The sequence below is a fragment of the Aptenodytes forsteri genome, unplaced genomic scaffold (genome assembly GCF_000699145.1).
Source record: "Aptenodytes forsteri isolate BGI_AS27 unplaced genomic scaffold, ASM69914v1 Scaffold236, whole genome shotgun sequence".
Lineage (NCBI taxonomy): Eukaryota > Metazoa > Chordata > Aves > Sphenisciformes > Spheniscidae > Aptenodytes > Aptenodytes forsteri.
In genome coordinates, this window is record NW_008794456.1 from 1,278,531 (window position 1) to 1,303,479 (window position 24,949).

Genomic DNA, 24,949 nt, shown 5'->3' on the forward strand with positions numbered 1-24,949 from the left:
GCCGGGGCGTTTGAAGAGGGTAAACACGCTGATTAACGAGCCTGGCTTTTGTAACCGCCTCCCGCCCTCCCCGCCACAGCAGAGTGTTAATTTATTAAATACCTTAACAAAGGGCCTTTATTAGTGGCCTTAGCTTGGCTGGCTCCTTTCAGGGCATTACTAACTACATCTAATAAAGCTTTAATTGACTACTGCTTTTCGCAACCTCTGACCCGGGATGACAAACGGTGGGGCTACGCTAGCGAAAGGAGGAGTTTCCATCCCAAAAGAACCTGGCAGCTCGCAGGGATGCAACGCGCTCAGCTGAATCCGACGGATGAGAAGTCTGGAGATGAGCACCACCTCACTCCGTCCGGACCAGAAGCCAGCTTCTTCCGACATCAGCCCCTTTTATAGATGCTCCAGTTTTCCCAATAGGAGGAAAGCACAGTTTTGTGAGAAGTGTGAAATTTTTGTGGCTTGTGTGATATAGAGGGGAGTAAGACCTAGGAATTGAGAAACAGAGGTAGAAGAGAACCAGATCCTGGTGCTCACCAGCTCCCCAGCCCATGCTCCTGGCTAGCTGGTGCTGTAGAGAAAAGAAAAAACCCAGCATTTTCCCCCTCCTCTCCAAGGGATCAACACAAAAGCAACTGGAGGGAGGTGGGGACCAGAAGTAGAAAGCCAAATAACTCTTTGCTTTGGCCACGATCAGGGGTTCCCACCTTCTTGCAGCAGGAAGCCATCAATGAAGAGATAGAAAACTACCATTGGCAACGTGATGGAAAATCGAAGAATTAAAGACTTAAAGAAACAAAAGAAAGCCCAGAGCAACTAAGATTGCCAGCACAGAATTGCCTCTTCAGCCTGGCGAAAGGGTTGGGTAGCTCACATCTCTCCTCCTCCTCTCTCAAAATCAAAGACAAGCCATTTCTGTCGCTAGCTCTGCTCTCAAGATCCTAACCAGGAGCTCAAATGTTTCGCCTCAGCCTCAGAAGCTGGAATCAAGAGTGCTACATAGCTATCTAAGCTTTCAGGGAAAATAAATAAGTAGCTATTTCTAATCCTTGTAACTGCAGGGAGAAAAAAAAGCATGAAAATGAGAATAAAATGCCCTTCAATTGCTCAGTCCAGGAAAGAAATACTTTTTCAAATGCCACAAGTTCTTTCGCCTCATTCATGTGTACCTACACTGGTATAACCAGGAAAAATCAGAAATTCCCAGGTTTAAAAAAGCAGTAGCCTCTGCAAAGCAGCTAGAAGTATCTTAACCTCGTTCAAATAAAAAAAGATCAGAAAATTTCATGTCTCTCAAGCCCTTGGCAAGATTGGAGCCGTGAGGTCTTCCACACAGTCATACAGCAGTGCCCAAGAGCTGTCAGGAGACACCCCGCCTGCTGCCAGCACGGGGCTCAGGTGGGTGTCAGAGATAACTAAATAAAACCTGAATTGAACCAGCAGGAACAACCAGCTTTCCTAACACGCGCGTACAAATGCCATGTGGCGGCAGAGCCCGGGTGCAGCGTCCTGCCTCCAAACGCCGGCCAGCACCAGAGCTGGTGTTACTGAAAAATAACACAAGAACAGGGTAAACACGTAATCCAGCTTTTTCTAGTGTAGTTTCTCAGCCTCCAACAACTTCCAGTGCAGGGACGCCCTGAGCCACAAGCCGGGTCTTTTTATTTAATAGCCTTTGATGTTGTGGGTTTTTTTTTTCCATAAATTTGCCCAACGGCTTCCTGTGCCCATGTAAACTTCTAGTGTCCATAAGACCTTGTGTCAAAGTTTCAGAGAAAACAGAGGTTAGAGATCAGAACAGACTGTAAGTCTTTAAAAACTAGGGAAAACAGTGCTTATAATTTCATATTCTCTCTCAGAAAAATCCAGCTTGCATGACAAAGCTGAAAGAAGTGACTCGTTGTGCTGCGTGGCTCAGAGGAGCTAAAAGCCACCAAAAACCTGCAACCGAGCCCCAAATCTGGGGGCTGTTGTGGCAACACAGGCAATCAGCACACCCGAAGCCTCCCCCACGCCGTGGCTAACCATGGAGAATTGGGGCTCAGGTGCTCTTATCTTCAAAGCGCTCGACGGGCTGGATGGAGCACACAGAAAACGTCTCCTCCTAAAAACTACGGGACAAAGGCATCAACAACTTGGCTCTATCTGTGCAACGGATCTCCCTCTCCCACCAATAAAGTTTATTTCTGCAGCCAGTGAAGCTTTTGCAGGGGTCTGTCAGGCCGCAAAACGCAGTTCTGGAAGGAATTACACCCACCCAAAACCTCATCCCTTCCCAAAGGCAAGCAGAGAAGGATCGGATGAAGAACTGATGCTCCGTGCTCAAACCCTGCAGTAAGTCCATTGAAGAAGATAGAGAGAAGAAAGATCTCTAAGCACAAAACAGATGGATGCTTTCTTTCAAGTAATTTTTAAAGTAAAATCACAAACAGCACGCCTGGTTTCAAGCACGCTCGTGTTGAGAACTTGCCTTCACAACCCATTTCACTTTTCCTGTAGCATCACAGGTTTCAGGGAGCTTTGCAAGGGGAGAAGGGACAGCAATCTCCTCTTACAAGTTTATTCCCCTGCTAAGAATTTAACCCCTGCAAAAGTTAGGGACAACCTTCCAGGAGAAAGGGCATTTTCACGGGTATGTTCATCGCTTGCTTTGAAAGCAGAAAAGACAGGAGCCAGGGGAGAGCACGGGGAGAGGAAGACCTGCCTCTCTCCCAGGCTTGATCAAAGTTTCAAATTAGAAACAGATTCTGTGACCCTTCGGTTTCCTGAGACAAAGCAGTTTGTTGGGCAAGAACTAGGACAGAAGCTCTCCGAGGAAATGCAAAACTCTTTGGCGCACCAAAACACTGCTGATGGGTCAGATGGAAATGCTCCTCACCCTTACGGGTGCAAGGAGCACGCTGCAACAGGAGGACTCTGCTGACCACAGTCACCTGGATCCACCCAGATGCAATGTCCCTTTTATCTACAATCCTAAAACGTACTTACCAGTTGACTACGTTAATTCTAGCCCTACGCAGTTGTGCTCTTATTTACCTTTGCTCAATCAGGTCACTCACCACCCTGGCTGAGCTCCTGCACGGTGCAGGCAAAGGCATCTCAGCTGCAAGGGAAGAGTCTGCAAGCAGGTACAGGGCTGCACAAGCTAGATACGGGGATTTTAGTGAAATGTGGGGATTTTCAGCGTGAAGCGAGTTCTCCTAATGTGACAGACAAGTAGCCACAGTAAATTTTCCAAGTAATCCAAGATGCGAATTCCACTTCAATCACATTTTAATAGGTTTAAATGTTAACTAGAAATGTGTTTTCTTTTCCATTTAATAGCGGTAGAAAAATTTAGTGTATTTGCTACTGCTCAGTCATCGGTTTAGAGCTGCTGGGTTCATTTAACCAGAGCTAGGGAGTGCAAGGCTTTCAGTCTCTGCTACACAAGTATCATCTGTTTTGTTATTCTGCTTAGCCAGGATTGGGGACCACAGCTTTTCCTTAAACTAGACCAAGCAAAAGACTGCTGCCCCAGTCCAACGTGAGATTTAACATCACATCATCCTAATTAACGAGAGTTGGTTTGCTTGTATAAACACTGCACACATGGCCAACCTTTTAAAGCAGTATTTTTGTATTTATCAAATCAGTTCTCGATATTAAAGAGATATATGTTCATCCAGAAGGAACATAAAGAAAGACTCAAATACTTCAAAATATTTCCCTTGGGGGCCTTTTCTGATCTTAAAATCTTAAATCTTAAAAATTTTACTTTTTAATAGCTAGGAAGAAGAAGTACTCCAAGCTGCTGTGCCTGACAAATGAAGTGAAGCACAGAGCACGCTGAGCTGTAAAAGGCGAGAAGGACATTAAACTTTTCTGAGATGACAGCTCGAGCTTTCACAGTTCCTCGGAGTTAAAGCTGCTCCAAAGGAGTAGAAAGTAACATGTACAAATTAAGATTTGTTGGAAAGTCTAATCTTCTCCTGTGATTAATAGTCAAAAGTTTATCTCTGAGTGGTAGCAGCGCAACAGAAGATCCAACGCATGCTCATACCCCGAAGACCAGTGACACTGATAAGAAGCCAAACACAAACTGTTTTTCCGTATTTTTAATAGCTTTGATTTTGTTTTCAGATGACTAAACACATCAAGTAACAGTGTACGTTTCTAAAAGTTATGCCAATGACCAGGACGACACACAAATATAGCCCTTCGGTCTTCCCAGCGTCTAATGGAATATTTCCTGTAACTGCTCCAAGGACAGACACTAAGAGACCTTCTCCTACCACGAAAAGGCTTTTCTAAATCAACCTAATTTCTGCTTTTAGACTTCCCAGCCATCTGCATATACATCCTGAGCATCTGATCCACCTGCTCACACACTGATCGACCCAATCTTCTCCCCAGTATCCCCATGGACACAAGCTGGTCCGTGCTGGGTCATAACCAACTTGAGGCAACGGCGATGAGTTTCTGGGGTTTTTTGGTAAGACTGAATCTTTTAGATGGTACAACGTGCCACAAGGCACATAAACAAAAGCTTGTCCCCCGAGTTGTCCGAGTTGAAGTCACCCAGAATTAGTCCCTCACATCCCAGAAGCCGAGAGATTCCCAAGCAAAGGGATACTGATTTCAGAAGAAAGATCCTGAAAAGTATTAAATGTTCCCTTGGCACTTTACAGCCTTCACATCACCCACAAAACCGGAATCATGTAGCATACATCTGTCCACACTGCTTCTCAACCTTAGAAATTTGAAAATACACCCGGAACATGTGACATTTTGACTCTTCAGACTAAGTACAGCCACCTTGCAGAGCAATTCAACCAAAGCATCATCACTCAGCTGCGAAGCAGAAGAGCACGAGACCCAGCAAGCATCAGAGCAAGGCTCAGCCTTTCCCCAGGTCAGACTCGCACGGGGACACATACATTTATCTCGCTTCAACTAGCCCTGTCTCTGCAACGTGAATAATAGGTTCCTTACCCCACAGATACAATTTGTAGGTGAGTATTTTCTAGGGGAAACCATAAAAGAATATATAATAACTCAAAGCGACACAGGGCTAAGATACATTAGTGTTAAGGAGCTTCTCTCAAATATCAGCATCCCCCAAATAAACCATTACTCTGCTGCATAGGATACAACGTGTACATAGGAAGCATCATCTCAAGCATTTCTGAGAGCCCCAAGTGAGCTCATATTTTAGTATCTAGAGTGGAAACTTCATCCATTTTGCACCGAGCCTTTCTTTCTGTGCAATCCCTCCTCCTGCGGAGCCAAGCCCTTGGGTCTGGAGCACCCAGCCCCGCGCTGGCTGACAGGCTCTGAGCCGGAGGAAGGCAATCGCCAAGTCCCGCACCGGGTAAACGCTCTGAAGAAATCACTGCACGCTCAAACAATGGGTTATTTGTCATAGTACAGCTTGATCACCAGCAATCATCTGTTTTTCATAACTACATTTGACCTAAACTGAATTGACTGAACAAGTAGCCTGTGTTTCTCATTCTGGAAAATACAGCGGCACAGCTCCCTCTCCAACCACCCCCCTCCTTTTTAAGTCATACTTTTGAAAAGTTACAAAGCGATGATGTAGACAGATATTTCCTCATTATAAACAGCAGCAGCTAAACATTTTCAGGTTGCATTTTTGGCGATCTCCTCCTGTTCCAGGTGACCTGCAACGTTAAGCGCACGGGGACATGCCTTTCTCCTCCACTTGCTTTCAATCCACCCTCTCTGCAAAGAAAAGCACAACCCAACACTTCCCAGTGTAAAAACGAGCAGAGATGGTTTCTAACCACATGCTCTTTTCATAATATATTTAAAATTCATTAAAACTTTATAATGAATGAGCTGCCAGGGAAAAAGATATATTCAGGACAAGCCCACAGAGTCTTCCATGCAAGGCCACCGTGCATAAAACCTCGGGGAGGCAACTGTCTGCTCGTAGAAGAAAGCTCTCTCTCCGGTCTTGAGAAAGGAAGGAAGCGGTGGAAATCTGTCACAAGCTTTGCAAGGAAGGATGCATCCCCAACAGCTAATCAGCTCTTGTCAGGGCTCCCATCAATTAAGGGAAAAAAACCCTCAATTTAAGAAGAGTGCAGAATGAGTCCTTGAGGAAGATGAAGGACAGGTCCGGAGGGAGGCAAAGGAGTCAAGGGAAGAGGAAGGTGCAAGGACAGGAGGCAAAATGTACAGAGAGGAACGCAATCTGCAACAAATCTCCCCCTTTTTTTACAGCCTGCTTAATATTGTGTGTTTTAGGCTGTATGTCTCCTACCAGAGAGCTAATAATCACTGACAGACAGGGTTTGCATTAACTGCAGAGACACACGGGGAAAAAAAGTCCCTAAATGGGATATTTTCATGAGGAGACAGTACTGTACCGCTAGATGATTTCAGGTCAAAGCTCTTTGCTCTCTCCTCCCTGAATCCAAGCACGCACTCGGGAAGGAGCAAAAAAGCACCCGTCCCCCACACCACGTTGGAGCAGAAAAATGCAGCTCGCTCCTAAGACTCTGCTATAAAATGTTTGGGTTGGAAAATCACATTTGCATATTTGGTTTTTTGTTCTTCCATCGCAGAACATGGGGGAATGGTCAGGGAGCACAGAGAAATAAAAACAAGATAAACTAATAAACAGACCTGTTCCAAGCACTGCTGAGGAGCAGCACATCCAGTATTAGCTACACCCTCCGTACTGGGAAAGAAGTCATGTCATAGCAGCCCGTCACACGTTTGACAACCAGTTTTTTGCCTCTTTTCAAAGGCAATCATCCATACAAACCGAATTCAAACAGGCACGTGGAATGCTGTACAGTCTACTCCCAACCAGAAGCGGACCAGCATGACCTCTGGTTTGACCAGCTCTCAACTCTGCCCGCCTAAACCAACACGTATGTAATAATTATGGGTTTATAGAAGATGGTTAAGTCAAGAAGCCAAAATGACCAGGCAGTGAAATAGCTGTGTTACACAAACAGATGTAAGCACAAGCACCAGCACTCGGCTCATTTGAGCAGAAGAAGAGTTCTCCTTCCCCCTACCCATCACACATGGAGCTCTGTTGGGTGAAATCTGCCTCTGATTCCTCCACTCCGTGAAAATGCAGATGACAGAACTGGAAGGAGAGACTGACAGACCAGAGGGGTGTGCTGTCATTCAGAGGGACCTGGACAGGCTGGAGAAATGGCCCAACGAGAACCTCAACAATGAAGTTCAACGAATACCAAGTCCTGCCCCTGGGGAGGAATAGTCCCAGGCACCAGCACACACTGGGGGTGACGAGCTGGGAAACAGCTTGGCAGGAAAGGGCCTGGGGGTTCCGGTGGACACCAAGGTGACCATGAGCCAGCATTGTGCCCTTGCAGCAAAGGAGGCCAACAGACTCCTGGGCTGTGTTTGGCAGAGTGTTGCCAGCAGGTCGAGGGAGGTGATCCTTCCCCTCTACTCAGCACTGGTGAGACACGGCTGGGTCCAGGTCTGGGCTCAGCAGCACAATAGAGACAGACAACACTGGAGCAAGCCCAGCAAAGGGCCACAAAGATCTCAAGGGATGGGAGCATGTGACATACAGCGAGAGACCTGGGACTGCTCAGCCTGAGGAAGAGAAGGCTCAGAGGGACCTTCTCAATGTGTACAAGCACCCGACGGGGGAAGCAAAGAAGGCAGAGCCAGACTCTTCTCAGTGGTGCCCAGCGATGGGACAAACTTAAGTGGAAGAATTTCCATTGAACATAGGGAGAAAAACTTTTTTACTGTGAGGGTGATCAAACACTGGAACAGGCTGCTCAGAGAAGCTGTGGAGTTTCCACCCCAACTGGACGCAGTCCTGAGTAACTCCACTCCAGCTGACCCTGCTTGTGCAAGGAGCTGGACAAGGCGATCTCCAGAGGTCCCCTCCAACCTCTGTCTGTGATGCTGTGAAGATGGACACAACAGTAGGTTCCCTAGAGGGCAGTAACATATATACATGTGGCCACCCGTACGAGTCAACGTGCACCCGTTTAGTTATAGGGTCTACACATAAAAATATCATGAGGCTTCCTATCCAGCAGCAGCTGTAGGAAACATGCTCTGTGGCACATCTAAGTTACTACTACAATAAAGAGTTTGCTATTTAGTTCTGTGCATATCCTTTGGTTAATATTTGAAACAATTACTAAAAGGAACAGGCACACATTTTAGACTGTGTTATTATTCCTTACAGTTTTTCATCCTGAAGGATTTCCAAGGCATTTCAACACTGTACAACAACCATGGCTGGGGCAAGACAAGCTGGAGGTAGTAAAGCCAGGAAAGAAGATTTAAAGGCAAGAGACAAATCCCTGCTCTCATAACAGCTCTTGTGGGTTGCTCAGTGTCTGTGAGTAGATGATTAAGTCTCCGCAAAGCGAGGAAACTAGAAGATCATAAGTCACCCAGACCTCCAGGTACCAGCTTCAAATGATAAAAGAGATGAGACACCTTTCTCAGAAGCCAAACCTCTCATTCCGAAGGATTCAGGAGAGCAGAGCCAAGGAGAACCTCTCTGAGGGCAACGCTCACCTTCTGAACATGTTGCACATATCCCTGCTTTTGTATACAGCAATTATCAACCCCCTGAATTGGAGCTTTTCCATCACCCTTCATAAAATACGACCCAAGCTGCCTGTTGATGTCTGAGCTGAAGCAGCTTTTTTGTGTTGGGATGGGGGTCTGTGTGCTTCTCATCTTCGCACTGCAAGACCACGGCTGCCCCGCAGCAAGCGGCTCCCGTGCCACGCTCCTGGAATGCAAAGGCAGCGTTTGTTCATTGTACAACTGCCTTGTTTCCACATTTTCCTGAACAAAGGACTGAAATAGGGGGTATATGCGTCATAAGCCCGTCCTGAACATTGCTCACCCTTTCCTGCACAAATATTTGTAAACAGATTGAGAATTAATGTCCAGCCAACTCAAGACCCTTCATAAAAAAAGGGTTTTATTGAAAACAGGATGGCAATCATTTCCCAGATACACTGCATATAGGCCTTTAAGATGAGAAACAACATACATAGCAGGAAAACAGCAACCGCAGCTGTGCACCAAGCCATTTTCAGAGACGCATAAAACATGGTGGCTTATTATTTTACAGCCCCCTCCTCCCCCACAAACACACTCTCCTCTTAAAAAAAAAAAAATTAAAATATGAAGTTTCTGGTCAGCACATGATAATTCCCCCAGGGTTAATTTATGCACAAAATACACAGCTTCACTAACACGAATAGCTCAACAGTCCTCACGCAGAAGGATCTTCCTAATGCCTCTTTCTCTAGCAGTCTCAGAGAGTCCACATCTTACACATACTTTGCTGAGATCCACTTTGAAGCCCAGTGTGACTAAAATACTTAACAGCACAAGGTAAGACGGGGCCAGTATCTCTCATAACTTTGCTTCCATGCACATCTTATTACTTTTGCTTTTCAGTGATTTTCATGCATGGAGTCTGGAGGCAATGCCACAAAGGGCAAGCCCACAGGCAAGACTCTTCACTTCTAGGAGGGGTTCCTGGCACTCTGCTCTCCCTCCAATTTTGAAGATAGTCAAGAGAAACTGGATCTGATTCACCAGGGTCAAATTTGGGTCTAGTGTTACGTTGCAATCTCTTTCACATGTCGCTATGAACTGGCACTGAGTGTGCCATTCATTTATTTTTAGGAGCAAAAATAAGTCCTAAATATTGAATGTCAGCATCAGCCCAGTGGAGCAGTGTCACTTGTGACCCAGCTGCAATAAAAAAAGGCTTTAAAAGTGTTATGCAAAAGGACAGCTGTAGAGATACTGGTGTACTACACATTGAAGCAAGGCCAGCAGTGGCCACCAACATAACTGAGGGAGCTGGAGCACACAACACATGAGGAAAGGTGAGGAAGGAGAAGGGTGAGAAAGCATATCTAAAACAGGATTACAGGGTAGATGGAGCCAGGCTCCCCTTGGAAATGCACAGCAAAAGGGAAGGCAAGAGACAAAATGCAAAAAGATAAATTCAAATTAATTTAAGGGGAAAAAAAAAAATACAGTAAAGGTGGTCAAACACTGGAACAGCGACCCAGAGAGGCTGGGCAGTCTCTGCCCTTGGATATCCTCAAAACTCAACTGGATGTGGCTCTGAGATCCCTGATATAACTTCAAATTTAGCCCTGAGTGGAGGGTTGGACCAAAGTCCTCCGTGAGCCTCTTCCAGTCTAAATTATTATGAGTCTATAACCAGAGAATGAGAAAAGAGTGGGAACACTTGTTAGAGATTTCCCTTTCTGTTAAACTGAGTTTTACCTTAGAAAACTCAATGCTCTTCAGGGAAATTCTTTGCAAATCAGTGCACTTCCGTCTCTATCACTTGTTATTTTTGAGATATCACCGTTTCTGGACACCACCACAAAGTTCTCCGGGGTAGCTGAGGCATTTTCCAAACATTCCTGGGACCCTCCTGAGCCCCAATGCCCGGAAACAGAGCAAATCTTAGGAAGAGCCTGCCCACGCTTACACAATACAAATAGTGGTATTGGTCTTTAGGGTCCTTCAGCTGACCTGTATTCTGCACCACTCAAGGTGAACATCTCAGCAAAATCAGTCCTGATCTTAGAGCTCGCTAGAACCAAAGACCCCGTAGTAGTTGAATACCATAAAAAAGACATGTTCCCAACAAGTGGTAAAAGGTAAAAGCTGCAATAAAGGCTGAAAAGATGATCTGAGGAACTACAGCATACTCAACCTCGCTTCAGTCCCTGGGGAGGTCATGAGCTGAGTCTTCCTGGGACACACTTCCACGAATATGGAGGAGAAGGAGACTGGGGACAACCAGCATGAATTTAACAAGGAGAAGTTATGCTGACAATCTGATTGCCTTCTACGATAGCATGACAGGATTTACGGATGAGGGGAAAGCAGCGGGTGTCATTGACTTTAGCAAGGCTTTTGACATGCTCTTCCACAATATTCCTGTATCCGAGTTTGGCTGTCACAGTTTGGATGAGCGATCAGCTGGATGGGTAAATAATTGGTTGGGTGGTCATGTTCAGAGGGTCGTGATTAACGAGTTGTACCCAAGATGGGAGCTGGTAACAAGTAGGGAACCACAACGGGGTCTGTCCTGGGACCTGTCCTGCTTAACATCTTTATCAGTGACTCGGAGGAGGCAACAGAGCACACTCATGCGCTTTGCAGATGACACCAAACTGGGGGGAAAAGTCAATACACTCGAGAGCAGGGCCACCATCCAGAGGGTCTCGACACACTGGAGGAATGGGCTGACAGGAACCTGACGAAAATAAGTAAGGAGAAATGCCAAGTCCTGCACCTGGGAAGGAAGAACCTCTTGCAACAACACAGACTGGGGCTGACTGCCTGGGGAGCAGCTCTGTGGACGAGGACCAAGAGCCTTGGCAGACAGCAAGCTGAACATGGGCCAGCCGTCTGCCCTGGCAGCCGAGGCGGCCAACAGCCTCCTGGGCTGTATTAACAGGAGCAAAGCCAGTAGATTGAGGGAAGCGATTATCCCCCTCTACGCAGCGCTCGTTAAGACTGTATCTATACCCTCCATACAGTTCTGGGCCTCCCAAATACAGGAAAGACACCGATAAACCGGAGCGAGTTCACTGGAGGCCACCAAGATGGTTGGAGCTGGAGCACTTGCCCCACAGGGAGAGGTTAATGGAGCTTGTTCAGTCTGGAGGAGTGACTGCTTCGGGGGGACCTAAGAGCCACCTTCAATACCTACGAGAAGGTCATGGAGCAGAATAAGTTGCCCTGAAAGGTTTTGCACTCTTGGTCCTTGGAGGTTTTCAAGACCAGACCGGATAAAGCCTTGAGTAACCTGGTCTGATCTCAGAGCTGCCCCTACTTTGGGCAGGAGGCTGGACCAGAGACCTCCTGAGGTCCCATCCATCCTGAATGATTCGATGAAATACTGAACAGATGCAATGTATTTTCCATGGTCAGGACTAACAGAGTCAGTCTCTTATTCTAGCCACCAAGGGTGGAATGGGACTGAGTGAATCAGGATGAAATCAGCGTTAAATGTAAAATATCAGTATATTTTCAGTGAGTAAGTGACGGCGCAGAGTTTTGCAAAGCCCTGGGAAAGCACGGCTGCTGTTCCTAACCTCAGGTGACAAGAAGTCTGCATCCGGGCTATTGTAGTAAACCTCCCTTTTTTTTTTTTTCTCTCCCCCCGAACATGTCTGTTTTCCAAGCTGAATATTTTAAGAATCAAGGCTGCCTGTGATCATATCTAGCCAGCTTAGAATGAACACTGATTTCTTTGCTGCTTCTTTGATCGAAGCCAAGTGGTTTTCTCATGGGTAATAAGGTCACAGGGTTAAAAGAGCAATATGACAATTACAAAAGTTAAATCTATTGCCACTACAGACAGACACACTACCCAGGGTCCATTAGCACGTAGTACAGAATGGTTATCACAGGTCACTGACACCAGTTCACTCTAATGGCTTTTCCTGTGTCCTTATCAATCCAGTGCACAAAGTGTCTCACCCTCAGCCTTTCCCTATGATCTCAGTGCTGTGTTTATAGCTATCTAACTCCACCAGGCACCAGTGGGTCAGCCAAGTCAGCAGACAGTGAGATATGCCAGGACACAACGATGGGACAATCTGCAAAGTGTCTGAGATGAACAAGGAGTTACCAGAGACTTCGAGAAGGAAATTTTTTCCACCGCGCCCCCCCCCCCAAAAAAAAAAAAAAAACAAGGACACCGAGGGAAAACTTTACAACCCTGATCTCAAAAATAGAAGTAAACCACAGACTTTCCATGGTACGGTTCGTGTTTCAGTATCAAATAAAAGAAACAACTAGTGTTACAAGAGAAAAAAGAGACGTTTTCATATGAAAGAGAGGGTTGGGTAGCTCTTATTATTTGAATTGTGGTTCCTATAAGAGGCTTTCTCATCCCTTGAAAGAAGAGCAATTGTTTTGCCCCGTTACCAAAGAACAAACATTTTGGTGGGGATGCTGGAGCCCCCCTCGGAGAGGTGGGGAGGGGGCAGGAATGGCCGGCTGCGTCACAGCCACCACAGGCAAGCAGATGAGCAACCAGCCTGCCAATTTATTAGCCCACAAAGGCAGAAAAAGGAGGATTAATGCAGGCACCACAATCACTAGCACAATTCTAAGAGGAATTTAAAAAAAAAAATAGTTATTTAAGTGCAGGGCTGGGAGGAGTCTAATGATCCGCCGCTGGATTTGCGGCATCTCCCACTTCAAATGAAATCTGCTCGGCTTGGAGGTACAAAGTGGTGTTTCCCATCCTTGGCCGAACAGTTCGCCTTGAGTCCCTGAGCCGATGAATCCCCACACAGCTTCTGCAATCAAAACGTAGCAATTTCAGCGATAAGCAAAAATAAACCCTAGTTTCTCCTCCCAAGGCCGTGCTGGCTCTGCACAGCTAAGAGATATAAAACATTATATTCTTCACTAAAATAGGCAAGTGAAAATGTACCAAGCGGATACAGTCTATGCACAATGCATGCTTTTTAATATAGGAATTTAAAGACATTTCTACATTGATTATTTTTAGTAAAGTGAGGGGGGTTTATCATTTGTTTTACATTTTTTTACCTTTCCTAATGTATTTTGTGCATCAAAGCAGCTTTGGGGTTAGAGAGGCTTGGGGTAGAGGCAATACAGCAGATAAAAATGTCAGTGGCAAGATACGACAAATTTATAGTAAATACCTGTCAACTGCTATTTATCTAAATTATCCAGCTCTGGGATTCTCCAGAAATACTTCATCAACTAGGAGGCAGCTACAGTTTTAAGCCTGTATTTACATCAGAACCTGCTCTCTTTTTCTTTTTTTCTTTTTTTGGACACTTGTTCTTTACCCTAAAATGACCCCTTTGTAGCTCGGATCAAAGAGCTGGGAGTGTCAATACCAGTGTCTTCATGAACATGTTAAGAACCTCAAAGTAATTGGTAACCAATTAGCATAAAGCTAAAAAAACCCACCTAGCTAAGGTAAACCCTAAATGAGTACTAACAGGCAAGAGCACTGGCTGAAGCAGGAGCTTAAGCGACTTAAATCACCGTCAGCTGCCTTTGAGACAACTTCTTTGCACCCTCTGTGCAAACCACTCTGACTTTTTTGGGCTTTTTTTTATTATTCCTTTCTGCTCTTCATTCACTCTTTGCTTTCTGCCTTGCTACAGCTTACGGGAAACATGAAACAAAAACTGCTTTTCATTTTGTGTTATGTAAAGCAAAGCAATTCCATGTCTTGGCCTTGAAATACAAGGCACCCAACAGCTGTTCAGATGCTCCAGCAGATAAACCATCTGGCCCAAACCTCACCTTTCCTAATTTATTTTGGATATTGATCAAAGCAACTCGAGCATTACATAGACTTTGGTCAAAGACAACATAAAAAGATAAAAAAGTCAATGGCAAAATCACTTCACTGAAATATCCTTGTTTCTTCTTTATATAATAATATTACCATTTTCAACAAACTTCTCTATTAACTCAAAGAAAAGATATGCCTGATACCAGCAGCCTAGCAGTCTAACCACGCTGCAGACGAATGTCCTTAAATAGCACATCGCTGCTGAACAGAAACTAAGTGGGGTTTACTGTCTACGATCAGCTAAAACTAGACACGGACTTTGGCCAACCGACCAAGGAGACCAGGACAGGCCCCCAGGACTCGCATGTCCTGGCTCCGCTGCCGGCTCCCCCCCTTAACCCCTTTATATGATGCTCCTGGCGTCTGAAGAACCACCATATCCATGGTTCCAGCTAGTCTTTTTTTAAGTTTCCTAGGAAAAGGACAGTGCACATTTGTCTAATATTACCAGGATTCCCACTGAGACACCGAGGTTGTTCAGTGGTTACCGATTCGTACCAACTCGAAACCAAACCTGTCACCTGAAAAGCCTTTTTTCATGCAATTCAGAGTACATTTGCTGCATGCAGAAACCGCAGGCAGGGTAAGGACTTGCTGTTCTAGGCACTGTTTAGGGACATAAACCCAAATCATGAAATCAAAGGATTTATTTGGGCAAAGAAGGGTTATCCGTGCGTACACAACTCCACATATAATACACAAATACACTCTTGTGATGTTTTGTTCGATATCTGCAGATATTCAAAGCCTCCCCTACGCCCATTTCTTCCTCAAGACACCGTCAGCCAGCCCGTTTCTCACAAGAAAAGGAATCGCAGATGAATAGTCCCATAAAGCATCCCACCAGAGCCTGTCCTCCCCGGAGCCGCCACCACGCCAAGGTCCAACTCTCAATTAACCCCCGCCTGACCTTCCTTCACTTTCTTTCCCCCTCCTCTGCCCTTCCTGAGAAAGTTCAGCGTTTCCTGGAAAAGTCTCCTTGCCTGTTTGATATTGTACTTCGCCTTGGTTGCTGAAGGAAGGATTTACAGGTGCCTGGCCCCCTCTGTAAGACCATGACCGAAGGCTGACCTCCTGTTACAATATGTGAACTTCTGCCCTGCTGATAAGGCTGGCAGATATGAGTAGGATTTTTCAAATAATCCTTTGGGAATTTATAAGCAGCACAGCCATAAAACCGAGGTGACTGGAAGGTCGATTTCACTAAAAATAATAAATATCTCAATGTTTATTCAACGTGGGCCTTTTTAACTGCAGGCCAAGCGTTTAGATAACGCTATTGTAAATGACAAATATTAGGATTTTTTGGTAACTATTACATTATGATCCTTCCGTCTGACACTGATGTGGCTGTTTCCCTCGATGCTTGCTGGATCTCTGACATTGTTCAACCCAAGTTGGGCCTAGAAAGCCAGGGCAGGATTCAATCACAGGTCAGGAAAAGGGCAATTTTCTTTTCAGGAGCCTTCACTACAGTCGGTTACCTTTTTCTCTTGCTCCTGTCTCACCAACGCACCTTCTTTAGAGCTCTGCTATATCTTTTTGCTCATTACTAAGGCTTTTGGCTGAAATAGAGGAGTAAGGGGAGAAGGATTGAATGATCTCGGCTCAGGACGGGGACAGAGGAGGCTAACCCACTGGCATGAAACCCCTGCACCAGGTTTAACCTCACCATCACCACGCAGTCCACTGCACTATTCCCACCTCCAGCAGAAGACAATCCCATCCAGATCCACCACAGAGCACTGGCCATGAAACCTGTCTTCTAGCAGCAGCATTTCCCTAATACCCTTTGGAGGACCAATTGCTATTTAAGATTAAAAAGTAAAGCAACAAGACAACAACAAAGCCCCAGTGTAGAAACGAGACCGTTTCAAATATGCAAAACTGTTACATCCACCAGCGAAAGCTCTTCATCTTTTTCCTAACAGCTTTATGTATAAATACACAATTAAATAAATACCCTTGCATTAAACAAAGGTATGTAAGCTACACAAATAGGATTCCTAATCCTGTTTTCATGATACATATTCTCCATTGAAGTTTCTCCAAATAAAGTGACACTTTGAAATCCACAAAGCGTTTCAGACCAGTTGTAATCTTCAATTAGCACACTCCCTGAACCGGGCTCCTAGCGCCGGGTTTGAGGAGGAGGTTTTTGTCCAAGATAAACAGAGTAACACATTTTGGGTAGGTTAACTTTTTCATTCCAATAAAATATCATGGCAACGTAGCCAAATTACATAATTATTAACAGATGAGGGCACAAAAAGATTTTATATAAGTGTTTTTTATGACAATTCTTTTCCTTTCGCAAATTCATTTGTACGTATTGCTGGAGAAACTGGCTTTAGCAGTGCCTTAAAAACAATTCTCTCTCAAGCCTGGCTCCACCGTGGAAAGGGAGGGAAGCTGCGAACAGACTGCTCCTTTCATCTGCTGCCTGGGCTCCAGATTGCTCAATCGCAGGAGAAGAGCCCTCTGAAAGCTCCCTCTCTCCAAAGGACATTAAAGAACGGATGCAAACAACACAGGTTCTTTGGGTCCGCAGATGCAAGGCTCGTACGCTGCTGGAGGCATCTTAGAAATTAAAAGTTGACGGGTAAGCTACAAAGGGCATCTTATCTGCCCTTGTTATAAATAAATGAGTAAAAAAAAAAAATCAATACCTTACGTACTCGTAACGCCTAGGAGAAAATGTAGCTCATCTAGGAGTCTACATCTGCAGAGATGGGAGCTCTCTTGAAAAGTTCTCGAGAACATGACACGGTTCAGAGTAACACTTTTTACCCAATAACCAAACACCAACACAGAACAGTTTCAGTTTGGACGTATTTTTCAGTGCACGCAAAGCCTAACTATCGGGAAATTGGGAGCGATACAGTCAAATGGTGGATATGGTGGGACGGCAGCAAATCTGCTCCTGTCAAACAATGTTTGAAGAGCAGCAAAATTCTCCTACGCGCAAACAATGTATTTAAAACCAATTTCCCCCCGGCAACTCCTCCATTTGCACTGAATAATGAAGTTATTGTGGTCAAAGAATTCTCGGAGGAAAACTGTATGACCAAGAAATATGGATATTATAAACCCAGGGTCTGCAATAGTTGGAGAAAATATCCCTTCAGATTTCTGTGGCCTGCATGAAGTAACTGTGTGGTTTTTACCCAAATCCATCCAGCACTGGCCTACGCGTCTTCAGGTAATGCACTTCCTAGCTAAGAGAACATTAATAAACGTTTTGCAACCACCTCCTTCCAGCAGCATCGATGGAAGGAGCAGCACCCCATCGTCTTCTTTAAACCACAGTCCAGTGTCAGCACCAGTCCCAGTCTCAGGGGCAGCACAGAGTCACTTACCAGGACAGAGTATATGTGCAGGCATCGGTACACCGGTGAGAAGTCCACCAGGTCCTGGGCCCCAGGCACCTAAAAGACAGCAGGAGATCAGTGTGAAATATGCAGAGCACATATAGGTACGTGCAACTCTAATATATCACATATAGGTAAGTGCAACCCCAAGGCATGCAAGTCCAACAGAGCGCGACACCAAGATTTCAGGTACGTAACAATTAGAGTGATTATTAGTATCTACCTATATCTGACTATATTTACTTTTTTTTACAGTTTCTTGAAGTAGGAAAATTTCATTTAATATTGCTCTCACTCCATATACACTCCCCTAGGAAATCACATTGCAGCATTTGGCCCTCTGTTAGCCAGCTCAGCAGAGAGTTAATTTAACCGTAAGCTTAAATACAAGTTCAAGCATCCCGGCACAAGCTGTTGTGGTACTTAGGCAACGGGGGCAGCTGGGGTAAATCTTATTCTCTAGATTTCTAGTTTGCTTTCTTTAAAAGCACAAGTTTTTTGGTTGGGTTTTTTTTTCATTTTTTTTCTTAAAAAACACACACCACACAGACTCTACCACCTTTCAACAACATAGTGAGTCTTGCACAGGGACAAGGAAGCGCATTTTTGAAGGGTGGGACAGAGGGAGGGAAGGCGAGAGGAAAGATCAGAGAAGAAATTTGTATACAAGAAGCTTGTGTCCTTTGGATATGTTCAAGCCAACACAGTATTAAGCTTGTTGGCCAAGGCATAAAGCTAAGGCAACCCTTCTCCCCCAAAATCCAGAGAGGAGAGAAGTGTTCTGTTGACACGTGGTGGAAAAAAGGGGAGAAAGATGAAAGGGACCAATGGACAGGCCTGGGAAACATGTTTATTTTATATATTTTTAATTATGCTTAAGAGCATTTCTGCTAAAAAGGAGGTAGGATGAAGAAGAGAGAAGTTTCTAGATGGATGAGGGTATGCAAGCCTCAACGCTGCCCAAAGCACCTGAGGCAAGCGGTCCTCCTCATCTAAAGCAATGGCTCCAAACAGGGGAGTGCAGAAGTCATGGGCTGGAAAGGGAAAATAGGGGATTTTGTTAAATAGCCTCCTGTGTAATGTGGAACTGGAGCTGTTAAAGAATCCCCCCACGCGAAGGAACTCAGTCCTCAGCGCTACATAAGTTCTTGGTTAGAGCTGAAACGATGAAAGAAGATACGGAGATGGACAGAGCAGGACAGAGCAGCAACACACGACGTGGGAGCATCCCATCCTGCATCACCAACATCGCTCCAAGACCCCCAAAAACTTGACAGTCCCAGCCTGGTAGTGCAGGGAGGGGAAGCAGCTGGCTCATTGGGAACAAGGCAGCAAACAGTTTTATTGGGGTACGGCATGAGCCTGCCCATCCATCTCGCTGGGCTTTCCTTCCCTCCCTTGCACCAAGCGCTCCGTCATGCCATTTGAGCAGCTCTTACAGACAGGCAAGGTTGGTTCCCCAGGAAGGAGGAAGGTTCCCGAGCCAGGGATGGGGCTGGCATCGCCTGCGTGACCCTTTTTCCACATTGAACCTGGCTGTTCAACACGCCCCAGCAGAAGGGTTACAGCTGAACCGAGGGCAAGCACCTGTGAAGCCCAGCTCACCGGTCTCACTAACATCTCTTGCTTTTACCTTTTATAAGACTGTATTTGACAACTGCAAACACTAGGCAGCAGTTTTATTGTGTTAATGCCAATTTTATCATGTCTTCCTGGTTGTTTATTTTCCATTTGCAGTCTCCCGGGCCTTCTAATGCTCCCTAAATAGCTCCCAAATCCAGATTTCAGCTAGTTTGTGGACTCCTCGGGATACAGATTTTGCCTTGCTGTATTCCTCCAGCATTAAATGTAATTGGTCTCCAGTTGGTAAAACAATAAAACACTTCTGGCTCATAAATCCCCGATTGCAAAACTGCTGGAGATCACTAAAGCAGACAGGGAAGTATCGGTACTCGCTCGACCCAGCCATCCTCCGGCGACCACCATCAGCGTGGGGAAGCTGGACTGGACGGACCCGAGTCCACCCTGTGTTTTTCCAAGGGAGGAGAAATCTGTCATCCCTTCACATCATCATCAAAGCAGGCGATGTTTTCCTGTGAATTTGAATTCAGGATCAAACGGTTTTGCTCCTCTTGGATTTGGGGCACTAGTTGAACATGGTTCACGGAGAAATATTTCTGATAAAGATTTGTGAAATCAGGATATTGCCAAAAACAGAGTTTACTCCCCCAGAGAAATTCTTTCAAAGCAGACTGCAACATTTTCAGAGTCTCTGATCTTCTGTAAAAACTTTTAAGCCCACACACACTCTCACAAAAATATATGCTGGACTATCTGCGGAGTTAACATCTCCGAGACATTAATAGCTTTAAAATTGCTAAGCTAGGTAGAACACTATAAGACATGGAAGCACAAGTCCTGGGTGACCAGAAAGCTTTTTGCAAACAGAAAGACATGCACCCAAACACTGTGCTAGGATTTTATGCAGGGTATAAACCTGCAATATATTTTAAGGAAAAGAACAGACCACCTCTTCCACATATAGCCATAGCCCTACAACAGAAGAAATAATAATCCTATCGTTTGAAATCTTTCCAGACTAACCAAGATAGGCCTCTGAATATAGAGAATATATGATATTATCTCTGTGGTTAGTTTAACACGTTGCACAATTTAAACATATCTAATATTTACATATTTAGATATTTATCTACTATTTAGATATTTAGACATATCTAAAAATTCAGGCTTAGCACATCCCCTTTAGCAGTGACTTGATTTTCTTAGCCAAAGCTGCACTACCAGTGTTCAAAAAAATAAATAAATCTTTGATTTTTGAAACTTGACGATGAAATGAGAACTAGAGCCGCCTCAACAACAGGACTGATTACTCCCCTGACACCTCCCCTTCAGCCTGATCTTTTTTTTTTCTTTTGATTTGCAGAACAAAGAATTTATTCATCTTGTCCAAAATTGTCCCAGTCCACAAAACATCAGCTTCACAAACCTAATTCCCAAACCCTGCATCCGGCACGTTCCTGGTGCTGGGAGCAGAGGCAGACCTGTCAGTCTCTGTAAACAGCCAAGCCCTCTCTTTTCGCAAGAATGTTTTCAGTCGGGCTAAACACTGCCTGTAGCAAATTTAACCCATGGGAGCCAAGTTTTCAATGGAAACATTCAACTGTAGCTGCCACCAACACAAGGCTGGCCCAGAGTTAAGGGATGCTCTGATCTGGCTTCAGACAAATTTGTGATATAATGGCTTGAATCTCTGCACCTTGTTAGTTTTTGATGTAAAGACATGACACAAGCACAGATACATTCACCCCTCTTTCAGTGACGGGAAAAAAACCTCCAGACTTAAACACCAGGAATTCAAGAGAGGTGTTTCATGAACCAACTCATGGGCCCATTGATTGACGTACATAGATGAGCTGGTGCAGAGGAACATGAGCACACACGACACTGCACCCACAAAGGCTCAAGTCCAGTGGAGGACGCTGAGCAGGATGGGTCTCTTCACGTGACGCACACATTGCAGAAAGCATCTGTAAGTAGAGTAAAACTCTACTGCTCAAAGTAGTGTTGGTTTGCACTGCGTCCAGCTCTGGAGCCCTCAGCACAGGAAACACACGGACCTGTTGGAGCGGGTCCAGAGGAGGGCCGCAAAAATGACCAGGGGGATGGAACAGCTCTGCTATGAAGAAAGGCTGAGGGAGTTGGGGTTGTTCAGCCTGGAGAAGAGAAGGCTCCGGGGAGACCTTCTTGCAGCCTGTCAGTACTTAAAGGGGGCTTATAAGAAAGATGGGGATAGACTTTTTAGCAGGACCTGTAGCGATAGGACAAGGGGCAACGGTTTTAGACTCAAAGAGGGTAGATTCAGACTAGGTTTAAGGAAGAAATTTTTGACGCTGAGGGTGGTGAAACACTGGCCCAGGTTGTCCAGAGAGGTGGTGGATGCCCCATCCCTGGAAACATTCAAGGTGCCCATGGCAGGGGGGTTGGACTAGATGGCCTTTAGAGGTCCCTTCCAACCCAAACCATTCTGTGATTCAACAAATCACATCTAATCTCTTTAGGTACCAGCAGCTGGAAAGCACTTTACCCCACGCTGAATGGAGGCACAGAACAAACTCTGCTGTAGATTTGCTACATCTTGTGTGGTCTTGCTGTCCTTGGACTGCCCCAGTGTGTCCCATGGGACAAACATAAGGAAAAAAAAACTGAATGCATTTGCACAGTCAAGAGAATGCTCAGGATACTGTGACATTGGAAGTGGCCCAGTGGTCCTGCAGACTAACTGATCTCACTCTGGGTCATATTATAGACAACAGGCAGACAGCTTTGTCTAGAAATAGAGAGGTTTCTCTCAGTGCCCAACATGATTTTTGCATAATTACTAGTGGAAGCAAACAAAAGGTGGAGGCTGATGGCACCTAACAAAGCCATTTATCAGGGAAAGCCAAGAGAGCTCTCTGGGACCCCCTGCTCTAGCTCCCAAAACTTTGTAAGAAATCTATTACGCTCACTTAGAGAATTACAGCTTATTCCTACAGCCAGGTCAACCTGAAAGAATGCCAGAAGCATGATGAATTTTGGCTACACCTCACACCTGCTGATGTCCTGAGTGCCAAACTCCTTCTCCAAATAGAAAACTGTCTGGAATTTGTTGGTTTGTTCTTCAAAGACAGTTGAGTGGCCGTTCTGCTAAAGCGTGATGTCCTTCCTTAAAATTTCCTCTCCCACAAAGGAACACCAGGGAGTCCAATTCAATCCAACCACTTCACAGACACTTGACCAGTCTTTTCTGGGGACAAGAAGAAACAAGGCACAACGCAGGCGAGTTTCTCCTGCTGTATTCAACAAGAAAAGTCACTGAAAATGAGAAGAATCTGGATGAGCTTTATAGTTTTCTGGATGCTTTTTACTACAAAGGGAACAGCTGGCACAAACCAAACGGACTATGGAGCTACTCACCGTGTAATGCAAATTCTCCTTCTGCAACTTGACATTCATAAAAACTGAATTTAAGCCTTCTCCCAGCTCACTTTACAGCTGGGCCCGCTCCCTCACTCTGATTATAGTTGGAGCTTCCACCTCAGAGAGGCATCTGCACTTAAGTGGGACAAGTCTGGACCACAATGTCTCCAAACTGGAGAACACTAATGGAGTGGAGAACCACATCTCACATTCATCTTCTTGAATGCAGCTGGCAGAGCTCTCTTCTACTCCAGGGGAGAGAATGAGCTACACTAGAACACATGCAACAGTATAAGCAAAACCGTTCTGCTCTTTCTTCCCTTTCAAAGCTTTTCCTGTAAATTTTGCTGCAGGAATGATGGGATTGCTCCATATGGGTAAGGAATCATGGGCTCTCTAGAACAGTTCATCCAGCCTAGGTGGAGAAAGAACTCTGTAACACAGCCTGCTGAAGGGCCTCAGATATTTCCTAAAGGGGGGGAAAAAAAAAAAAAAAATATTTACCCCACTTTTTCCAGCCTATGCACCAGGATCAGGAGCTCTCCTGCCTAAACATAATGAGAAACACCCAGGACCATCCTGTTCTCAATTCTGAGTAGGAGTGGGTGCAAGGTGCCCTTCATTCTTCCCTTTCCATATTCAACCAGTCTTCACTGGCTGTCTTTTAAATAGAAACCTGCAGTTACTGGGTGGCTTTATTGGCTGTGACAGGTCAAGAGCAAGAGCTACCAGTGCAGTTTTTGAATGCTTCAGGATCATTTCTTTACTTGTCTACTGACTTTATTCTACAAGGGGGCACCTTTTCTTTCTCCAGGTTTTCTTGTTAGCAGTAATCCGTATTTCCTTGAGAAGCATACGCCTCAGCAATCTCGGTGACGGCCATAGCACAGCAAATGACATATGCCCGCTTGTTGCAGTACTGTCCCTCTAAGCCCAGAAAGTCTTCTCCATCGCTCCAGAACATGGGGGCTGTGCAGGAAGTGAGATGCAGTTCACTTGCACTCAGGATACTTAACACTAACAATTTTAAGCAACGAGGATTAACTTTGGAGACTCAGTTCTGTATTAATAGTATCCCTGCATAGATCAGATAATCATAGAATCATAGAACAGTTTGGGTTGGAAGGGACCTCTAAAGGCCATCTAGTCCAACCCCCCTGCCGTGGGCAGGGACATCTTCAACTAGATCAGGTTGCTCAGAGCCCCGTCCAACCTGACCTGGAATGTTTCCAGGGATGGGGCATCCACCACCTCTCTGGGCAACCTGGGCCAGTGCTTCACCACCCTCAGCGTAAAACATTTCTTCCTTCTATCTAGTCTAAATCTCCCCCCCTTTAGTTTAAAGCCATTCCCCCTTGTCCTGTCACAACAGGCCCTGCTAAAAAGTTTGCCGCCATCTTTTTTATAAGCCCCCTTTTAAGTACTGATAGGAGAAAGAGTCACACCAGAAGATGAAAAGCTAGCAATGAATCTGTCAACCATGAAAAACAATTTTGCAGTTGGCCTGTAACTTTAGAGAATCCTTACCAAAGAACCTCCCATTAACATTTTACACACTGTACGGGTTTGGGTGGGATGGAGTTCATTTTCTTCATTGCAGCCCATGCAGTGTTGTGGTTTAGATGTGTGACCAAAACAGTGTTGATAACACACCAGTGTTTTAGCTGTTGTTAAACAGTGCTCACACAGCATCAAGACCTTCTCTGTTTCTTACTTTGCCCCCCCAGCCAGTAGGCTGGGGCTGGGCAAGAGGCTGGGATGGGACACCGCTGGGACAGCTGACCCAAAATGACCAAAGAGATAGTCCACACCATGTAACGCCATGCTCAGCAATAAAACTGGGGGTGTGGGGTTTTTTTCAGAAGTAGCCATTGCTCAGACACTGGTTGGGCATCGGTCTGCTGGTGGGAGGTGGTGAGTGATTGCCTTTGCATTGTTTGGTGGGTTTTCTTCCCCTTTGCTTATTAAACTGTCTTTACCTCGACCCACGAGTTTTCTTGCTTTTGCCCTTCACATTGTCTCCCCAAATCTTCTGAGGGTTGGGGGGTGAGTGAGCAACTGGGCGGGGGCTTAGCTGCTGGCCAGGGTCAACCCACTGCACACACATGACAAACCTTCAGATTTAGAATCACAGAATCATTTAGGTTGCAAAAGACCCTTAAGATCATCGAGTCCAACTGCAAACCTAACACTGCCAAGTCCACCACTAAACCATGTCCCTCAGCGCCTCATC

The 24,949-nt window shown here is 45.4% G+C and overlaps 1 protein-coding gene across 3 annotated transcripts in view; it reads right to left on the bottom strand.

The window, feature by feature from the left end:
* The window catches only part of EXOC6B (exocyst complex component 6B), a 271,015-nt gene that overhangs the window by 145,842 nt on the left and 100,224 nt on the right, over positions 1–24,949 (bottom strand). For all 3 annotated transcript variants that reach the window (XM_009290673.2, XM_009290672.2, XM_019474974.1), the window contains exon 8: positions 17,725–17,793. In XM_009290673.2, coding sequence (XP_009288948.1) covers positions 17,725–17,793 — 69 coding nt within the window. The remainder of the gene's footprint in view (positions 1–17,724; positions 17,794–24,949) is intronic.